This window comes from Misgurnus anguillicaudatus, chromosome 12 (genome assembly GCF_027580225.2).
Source record: "Misgurnus anguillicaudatus chromosome 12, ASM2758022v2, whole genome shotgun sequence".
In the NCBI taxonomy this organism is placed as follows: domain Eukaryota; kingdom Metazoa; phylum Chordata; class Actinopteri; order Cypriniformes; family Cobitidae; genus Misgurnus; species Misgurnus anguillicaudatus.
This window is the reverse complement of record NC_073348.2, coordinates 31033000-31042498: the sequence shown is the minus strand read 5'-3', so window position 1 is coordinate 31042498 and position 9499 is coordinate 31033000. Positions and strand designations below refer to the sequence as shown.

Here is a 9499-nt window from a genome sequence, read left to right as displayed (position 1 = left end):
CTTTTTTTGAAAATATGCTCATTTTCCAGCTCTCCTAGAGTTAAACATTTGATTTTTACCGTTTTGAAATCCATTCAGCCGATCTTCGGGTCTGGCGCTAGCACTTTTAGCATAGCTTAGCATAATTCATTGAATCTGATTAGACCATTAGCATCGCGCTAAAAAATAACGAGTTTTGATATTTTTCTTATTTAAAACTTGACTCTTCTGTAGTTACATCGTGTACTAAGACCGACGGAAAATTAAAAGTTGTGATTTTTTTAGGCCAATATGTCTAGGAAATATACTCTCATGCTGCCATTACATGGCTGCAGCAGGTGTAGTAATATTACGCAGCGCCTGAAAATAGTCCCCTGCTATTGAAAGTTACCAAGGGGACTTTTTTGGGCGCTGCATTATATCATTGCGTAAATGGGCCTATTTAAAAAAAAAAAGTGGAGTGTCCCTTTAACAGTACATTGACTTGGAATAACCTGCTTTGTGATGAAATTTGGGGGTTTGAGAATTGTGTTTTAATCTATATTTGAATAAAAAAACACATTTGGATTATTAAATACACCAATATATTAAATTCAAAGTTTTAAAGTTTGAGAACATCTATTATATTCGGTATATACAGCAAAGGCCACAATATAATGTTTTAGACATTAAATGCTGGTAGGGGTCTTTGGAGAGAAACAACTATTAAGAAGCTGACCAATATAAACATATAATTTACCATCTCATTGGTACAACAAAAATATACATCTCTGTACAAAAGGCATCCAATCAACACCCTGAAATGTAAAAACGAATGTAACGTATCATATACATATCATATACAATAATATTCATTCCAGTTTAAAGTTTACATACAGTTTGAAACTGTACGTCAACCAAATTAAATGCAGAACTGAGAGTCAAGCTAAACTAAATTTGTACAAAAAGCCCGTCTTCAACTAGTCACTTTTAGTATTTACATTCTGACTAACCAAAGTAAAACCAATTCCTGACAATCGCGGCGATTATTTCTGCTTCAGCTGATCGGCTACAGAGGTTCTGACTGAGGTAAACAGCTGATGAGAAATGAGACGGAGAGAGTTTTAGAGGTAAGAGAGAGCTAAAACGAAACGCGTCATGTCAGTAATGTTTCTGAGGCAGACATGAGCTGTCACACTTGCCCATAAGAGCGGAAAGCTCTTACTATGATCCATATCTGCTCACTGGCCTACAACGGAAAGGTGATCCAACACCAACAATATTTTACATAAATGAACATTGGAAAATTTGAACACAATTGTACATTTTCAAGACCCTGTACTGTAAATCTCTCTTATCCACAGGCTGTACTGTATATGCAGCCCATAACCTACAGCATTTATTATGCAATCGTCATTGGTTGTCTATGACATATTTACACGTGTATTTGCACATACAGCATTCCCAAAAAGTATTTGGACATTTTTGCACACTTAAAAACGACCACTTAATTAATAATAAAATATCAAACAGCAGATTATGAGGTCATTAACTATTGACATTTATAATTATTCTCCTAATTTTGAACAATGTCCTAACAAAATTGCCTATGCATTTTCTTTGCTATATTATTATATATTTATTTTAATGATTTCTATCTGTCTAAATATAATTTATATATTTTTATTTTAAATATTTGCGGCGTTTAATAAATGTACAAATTATTTGTTATATAATGTTATACAATTTTATTACATAATATGATATAATTTTCTAAAAGGCATTCATTAGTGCCTTTGTTATATACAGTAACATAAAGACGTTGATATTTTTAGTTTTGGCTTAATTGTCCAAATGCTTTTTGGGGCTATCGTATGCTTTGATAACATAATGTGATAACTATTGGAAATATTACATTTCTACATCACAAACATGTATGGGGCATGTTTATCCAGATACCCAGTTGTGTGTGCTTGTCTTCACCCCGTGAGAAAAACTCTGTTGACTGCTCATGGGGTCAAAGTTGAAGTCCAGGGCATCATCATCCATAAGTGTGTCATGAAGGACGGTCTCTACATCGCATTCTAGCTGCTCGAGCGACATATCGTCCAAGTCACTGGGCAGCCGCTCTGGATGACCATGATGGTGGAGATGAATCGGTCCGTGCCTGTGGAAGCCGTTACCGTTGGTGTAACTCGGCAAGCCTGCTTCCCCTCCACCTCGTCCCAGATGAGCAACATGATTGTGAGGCAGGTGCGGTTGTGGCTTCATGTTACCAAGGCGACCAGGATGCCCATGCGGCACCAGGGTACAACCGTTCATGCCCATTGGGGGTGAGGGCATCTGATGGAGCGAGCGTGGGTGCGTATGCAGTTGAGGATGTGCGTGTGGATGTGCAAGTGGGCCCAAAAGTTTGCCACACTGTCCTAGTTGTCCTGACCTAGCGTAGGTAGCTAGCAACCCTTCCCCGACCTGAGACCCTATAGTATCTAAAGACTGCATCAGCTCTCTGTGATCGGCATCTGCAGTCAATAGCTCTTTAAGCATTCCTGCAGCACAGTTATACTGGCCCAGGAAGGGCCCGTAGCCTCCGGGTTTGCTGTCCGATAATGTTGGAATAGCAATTGGACTTAAACCTCCCTGCCCATACAGACACTTTCGGTAGTCCTGCTGGGGCTGTGAACCCATACTGGGTGAGTTATAAGATGGGTACCCGGGGCTACCCTGCATCATAGGTGAGGACAGCGCGGATTGGGCGTCTTGGCTTCCTTGTCCGTTACTTTTGGGAGAAATAAGGTTGAGGTTGTCTAAAAGATTATCCATCATCACACTCTCAGATCCGTGGTGACCCAGGGAACTTGTTACTTCAGAGAGGCTGGGTAAAGGGCCACCCAGCTTGGTGCTTATGGTACCTGGGTATCCCAGGTGGACCTCACCGACTTCATCCTCTTCGGGTAGGAAGGGTGAGCGGCGCCCGCTAAGAGTGCTGGCATCGGAGCTAGCACGTGTACGAAAGGTGGTCCAGGGTTCGAAATCATCATTGCTGTGAGAATTGGGGCTGCCAAGCCATTTTGGGTATTGAGAACCAGGACTGTTAGAACCACCATCAAGCCCACCCTGCAAGGACATCTACAGGCACAAAAGAGGAAAACCACAATGGCACACTGTGAAAACCAACTCAGTCATAAACTCAAAAACAGGACTTTTACAAATGAGAAGACTAATGCTGCGTTCAGACCAGCCGCGGTAGAGGCGTCAAGCGCAAGTGATTTCAATGTTAAGTCAATGTAAAGACGCGTTGACTTGTGTCTGGAGGTCTCGCGGCTCGAATGAGGCGTTTAGTACGGCGCGGAGAAGCGGCTCCGCCTTATTAGCGCGTCTAGTTGAAAAATTTGAACTTTGTTGGAAAAACGCGCAGCGTTTACCAATCAGGAGCTTGCTCTAGTAGTGACGTGATTACAGGAAGCAAGCGGAGGCGAAGAAGCCCCTCCCATGATGCGAATTTCTGCAATGTCTCGATGACAAGAATTTCACGGGCGAATGAAGCGAGTAAACTTAAACTATTCAAGCGGCAAACTAGGCACGGTAGACGCGAATTTGACGCCTCAAACACGTGGCTGGTGTGAACCCACGATAAGAAAATCATTCAAACTATATACTTACATGCTCTCTTACCGTGGGTTCACACCGGGCACATTTAAGACGTCAAATTCGCGTCTAGTTTGTCGCTTGAGCATTTTGAGTTTACACGATTCATTCGCGCGTGAAAGCCGCGCATGAAATTCTACTCATCGAGACATTCACACAGAAATTCGTGTCATGGGAGGGGCTTCTGTGACTCCGCCTGCTTCCTGTAATCAAAGAGCAAGCTCCTGATTGGTTAACGTGGCGCGTTTTTCCGCCAAAGTTCAAGTTTTTCAACTCGCGCGTTTGCGGCGGCAACGCTCAATTCGCGCCATTCACAAACTAGACACGGGAATAAGGCGAAATCGCATCTACCGCGCTGCGCTAAATGCCTCATTCGTGCTGCGAGACCTCCAGACGCGCGTCACCGCGTCTTCACATTGACTTAACATTGAAATCACTCGCGCTTGACGCCTCTACCGCGGGTGGTCTGAACGTAGCAATACACACTAAAATCTGCTTTGAATCTTTAATGTTTTCATGTTTATTGGGTGGGCAATGACCGTGAACAGTTTCCCCAAATTACCTTTTTCTTGGCGGCTCGTCCTCTGCTCTTCGTGAACTTGCTGTTGTTGTCCATGGACGTTGCTCTTCTGCGTGGAGATTTGCCACTTTTGCCTCCCTCAGGATTCAACATCCACCACGAACTCTTACCCGTTCCTTCATTCTGCACCCGCACGAAGCGACTATGCAGGGACAGGTTGTGTCTGATTGAGTTCTGCCAGAGAGAAATAAGATGATATTAATATGATATAATATGAAAACCTGGTTACATTTGAGTATAGATATTCTAATATTTAATCCAAGGAAGCGGAAATGAGTTGCAATCATCCACTCATCGTGACTGTGTTAAGAGACACTCAACAGAAAGGAGATGATGACAATATTCATGTTTCTAATCGGATCAAATCTTCTCCAACATTTTATCTTCATAGTGATGAAAATGTACACAAAATCCGTGATTCCACAGTGTTTTTAGCACCTGGTTTACTGGTTGTTAATAAATAAAATGCAGGTTTCTTTTGCAGGACGATCACATACATTGTGTCTTTCAAAGTCTGCAGACAATATGTGAAGAAATAACCTGGGAAAAACTTTAGTCATCTCCTTGTTGGAGACGCACAAACAAACACTGAGCTCAATGTATACACACACATCATCCGCTAATGATATTTTGTCTGCTTTTGTCACACCCTGACCAGACCTAAAACTCCATGGTGAGCTATGACTTTTCAACTAGGTGTCCTGTAAGAAAAGTATACACTGTATACATATCTTTTTTAAATGATGATAAAATGACTGTACTTTCATAAAATTAGTGGTTACCTATGTAAAACTGCCGGTATTATGTTTTTTAATGTACCTTACGTATCTTACAAAATTAACCAGGTTACCTAAAAAAACCAATTATTGGTTATTAAAACATGGTTACTGCAATTATATATTTATTTTTTTCATTTTATTTTGTGTCTTTTTAACAAGTTTTGTACACAGTGGTCAACGACTGTTGTTTTTATTTGTGCTTTATAAATACATTTTGATTGATTGATTGAATTATATACTCTTAGATTATATCATTTTCTTTTTTTAATGGATCACCCAGCGACAACCAACCACTTCCTTTAACTTTTATTTTAAATTATTAAAACTTTTAATTTACATACATTTTTATAACATAGTACTCAATCATGGGCGTAGATTTAGGGTGGGACTCTAGGGACATGTCCTTACCAATATTCAGGGAAGACTGAATTGTCCCAATAATTTAGACCAAAATTAATCTGTATTAATATATAACCACTGATGTCCGTCTTATTCTTGTGTTTTCTATTTTTTACTTATTATATTTTTTTCAGGAATCATTTAAATGAGATTAAAAATCTTTTGCAATCCCGTTCTGTAAAAATAGCGCTCTATGTGGTACACAAACGGTTAACAGCTTTCGTTCTCTGCAATGCCCGCCTCCGTAACTCACATCGCTAATATGATTGGCTTTGCATTTCTTTAGTCCCGCCTCTCTAACTCACAATGCTAATATGATTGGATTACCATTTCTTGAGTTCCGCATCTCTAACTCACATTACTAATATGATTGGATTAGCATTTCTTGAGTCCCGCCTCTCTAACGCTTGTCTTATGACTCGCTACTTGTGATAGGATGGTTTCACTTTGTACAACACGCCAAAGTTCACTCAACAAGACGCGCGTGATTATTCGGGCTACAGGTAAGTGAGGAAGAAAGTATTATTATACCCAGTTGTGTCACATAATGATTCAAGGACAGTGTTCGTTTCACCAATACACGACAATCCCATGTTAACCTGAGGAGTTGCAAACGCGTGTCAACCTTTTATGAATGGGGTAGCAAGGTTATTTAGGGGGTCCCTAATCCATGAAAGAAAATAACCTCAACATGGTAAAAACATGAATTCATGTCATGATTGCTGAATACTTTACATTACTGCACTGTGGTCATTACTTGCACAGATGTAGACATAATGTAAGGTTGCATTTTAAACTTAAACTATTTTTTTCACACTGATTAACTGTCTGTTAATGAAAAGAAGATTTAATATGAACTACAGAAACATTAATAAACGTTGTTCAGGAAACAGCATGATATACATACCTACTTTAACACTGGGATTTTTTGGCTAAATTAAATTAAGAATTAAATATTAATTGCATATTCTTCAATGTTATAAAGTAAATATGGATTCCTATATGTTACAAAGTGATTTTCTTTTCTTTTTTGACAAAGACTTAAACAGTTACTGTTTATTAGGCTGTAGGACATAACGAATTGTTTATTATAGTACATTACATTTGGGATGGCACCGGGGGTGGCGAGTCAGATGTCACTGAGTAAAGAGCATACTGAATTGTCTTTGTCTTGTTTTTGCAATGCGACCATTTTATTTATGTCCCCACCAATGCCAGGAGCAAACCTACGCCCTTGTACTCAATATATAGTATAATTTCTTTAAGATCAGCTATGTCTGGCTCTCTTTCAAGGTTTTTTCTCCCAAGGACTTTTTCCCACTGGGTTTTTCTCCTAGGAGTTTTTTCAACTCCTTGGGAGTTAGCTGACATTAGCTTAACTTAAAAGTCACATTGTTACATAAATGTTACATTATTACTCCGCTCACTGCAGATTAATTTTAGCCACTGTACATTGTTGTCCTATGATGGTTTTCTCTTGTTTTTATTAATGTAAAGCTGCTTTGGAACAATTAAACAATTGTGAAAAGCGCTAAATAAAATTGAATTTAATTGAATTATACCAGCAATTACCCAGTTTAAAGTACATTTTTGTATTAGAATTTTTTTTAATTATTGCAGAAGTAAGCTGATCTTGTATAATTATTCTTATTAGAAAAAAAAAACATGAATATAAGGCCTGGCTAGTGTCATTCATGAAACGGGTGCAGAAATTACATTGATATACCACTATGAACGGTTTCATCGAACGCATGTGCGGTGAAAGATTACGCGTCTGAGCAGAACTTAACTTCCGGTCTCTGTTTGTTTAATGGTCTGACTAGTTGCCAAACTGAACTCAATACTTTGTCGAAAATAGCAAATGTTTTGGTTTCCTAAATACAAGGGATAGATTTAGAGACTTTAGCCTGGATTTTACAGACAGGGTCACATACAGAAACCCAAATTATGTTCACAGATATCACCTCTGTAGCTCCTCCTCCTGCTCAGGATTTATTTCATTAGCTGTATATTGATCTTTCTGAGTCTGAGTATTACTGAGTCTAATGTATAGGAACACTGCATACCGTAGTATGCACAGAATAGAAAAATGTGTTACTATTTAAGGTTTATTCTGTCCAGCCATAAAATATATAGATAGATCTCCAAGTGTAGACTGAATGCACATACACAGTGGTAGTCATTTCATCAATGAGGATGAAGTGTATATAGGCTTGCAGAATCGTTCCAAAAGGCTAAACTTAAACAGGTGACCCGTCTGAAAAAGGGAAAGTGCTATTCTAGAAATACACAGAAGAGATGATGAATCAGCTGTAAATGTCTGCTGTACGGCATGCAGAAGTAACCAGAGGTTCAACTGACCTCATGAGACCAAAGGCTAAAACAAGACGACAGGGAAAAAAGTGATCAGAGGAAAGGACGCTGAGTGTGAAGTACAGGAAGAACTGGAGGAATAGAGATAAAACGAGTAAGAAAGGTACAATGATGGAAAGTTATGCCAATTTTAAGAGAGAGCGAGAGGGAGGTAGAGGTTGTTGAGGGACGGAAAGGGAGAAACTGTGGAGGATGGGGTTAATGGGAGGCGGGCAGAAAGTGGGAATGTTTTCTTGGTGAGAAAGACGGGTCGATGGGTTCACTGTGTGCGTCTGTGTGTGTAGAGGAGGACAGCTTCTCTAATAGTGCTGACAGACTCTTGCAAACAGACAGAGAGAGAGAGAAAGAGTGAGAGAGGGAGAGACGTATGGGCTGTCTGGCGTCTGTCTCTACTGTAATAGACCCCCCACTACACTCCACCCTGAGACACTGATACACTGCGAAAGAAAGAAAGAAAGAAAGAAAGAAAGAAAGAAAGAAAGAAAGAAAGAAAGAAAGAAAGAAAGAAAGAAAGAAAGAAAGAAAGAAAGAAAGAAAGAAAGAAAGAAAGAAAGGGAAGAAAGGGAAGAAAGGGAAGAAAAGGAAGAGAGAAATAACAACAAAGAGAAATAAAAACAAAGAAAAAGCTAAAAAAGAAAAAGAAAAAAGACGGGAGAGTGAGAGAGAAGTAAAACAGATAAAAAGTGAAAGAAAAAGAAGAGGAAGAGAGAGAAAGAGAAATTAGACTGTAAAACATAAAAGAAAAAAAGAATGAAAGAACAAAAGAAAAATGCTAAGAGATGGATAAAGAAAGAAAGAACAACAAAGAGAAGAGAAAGAGAAGGAAAGTAAGAAATAAAACGGAAAAAACAAAATAGAAAGAAGGAGTGAAAAAAGGAACAAAAGAAATATAAGGAAAACAGGAAAGGAAAAGAGAAAAGGACTGATGGATGAGAAAATAGTAAAAAGAAAAAGAAAGAAAGAAAGAAGAAAAAAGGAAGAGAGAGAAATTAAAACAAAGAGAAATAAAAAGCAAAAAAAAGAAAAAGAAAGAAAGAAGGAAAAAAGAAAGAAAAAAGAAAGAGAGAGAAAAAGGGGAGGTAAAAGAAAGTGACAGGAGAAAGAAAGAAAGAAAAAAAGAAAGAATGAAAAAAAGAGAAAAAGAAGGGAAGGAGGTTAAGAAAGAAGTAAAACAGATAAAGTGAAAGAAAAAGCACAGAGAGAGAGAGAAGATAAGAAAGAAAGGAAAAAGAAAGAAAGAAGAGGAAGAGAGAGGGAGAAAGAGAAAAAAAGACTGTAGAAACAAAAAAAGCAAAAAAAGAATGAAAGAACAAAAGAAAGAGAAGAAAAAAGCGATAAAGAGATGGATGAAGAAAGAAAGAACAACAAAGAGAAGAGAAAGAGAAGGAAAGTAAGAAATAAAACAGAAAAAACAAAAATGGAAAAAAGGAATGAAAAAAGGAACAAAAGAAAGATAAGGAAAAAATGGAAAGAGAAAAAAGAGACAGATGGATGGAGAAAGTTAAAAGAAAGAAAGACAGAAAGGAAAGAGAGAGAAAGAAAAAGCAAAAAAGAAAAAGAAACAAAGAAGAAAAAATAAAGAAAAAAGAAGGGAGAGAGATAGATAGAAAGAGAGGGAGGTAAAAGAAAGAAAGAGACAGGAGAAAGAAAGAGAGAGAAAATGAAGAGAAGGAGAGTTAGAAAGAGGTAAAACATATAAAAAGTGAAAGAACAAGAAGAGAGAGAGAGAAGAAAGAGAAGAAAGAAAGAAAAAAGAAAGAAA

At 38.2% G+C, this 9499-nt stretch overlaps 1 protein-coding gene across 2 annotated transcripts in view; it reads right to left on the bottom strand.

Annotated features, from left to right (window-relative positions):
* Positions 1-427: 427 nt before the first annotated feature.
* foxo1b (forkhead box O1 b) overlaps positions 428-9499 on the bottom strand; it is a 34665-nt gene continuing 25593 nt past the window's right edge. For both annotated transcript variants that reach the window (XM_055208228.2, XM_055208229.2), the window contains exons 3-4: positions 4169-4360; positions 428-3087 (exon numbers count right to left, since the gene is read on the bottom strand). In XM_055208228.2, the coding sequence (XP_055064203.2) occupies positions 1906-3087; positions 4169-4360 (1374 nt within the window). In that variant the 3' untranslated portion in view covers positions 428-1905. The remainder of the gene's footprint in view (positions 3088-4168; positions 4361-9499) is intronic.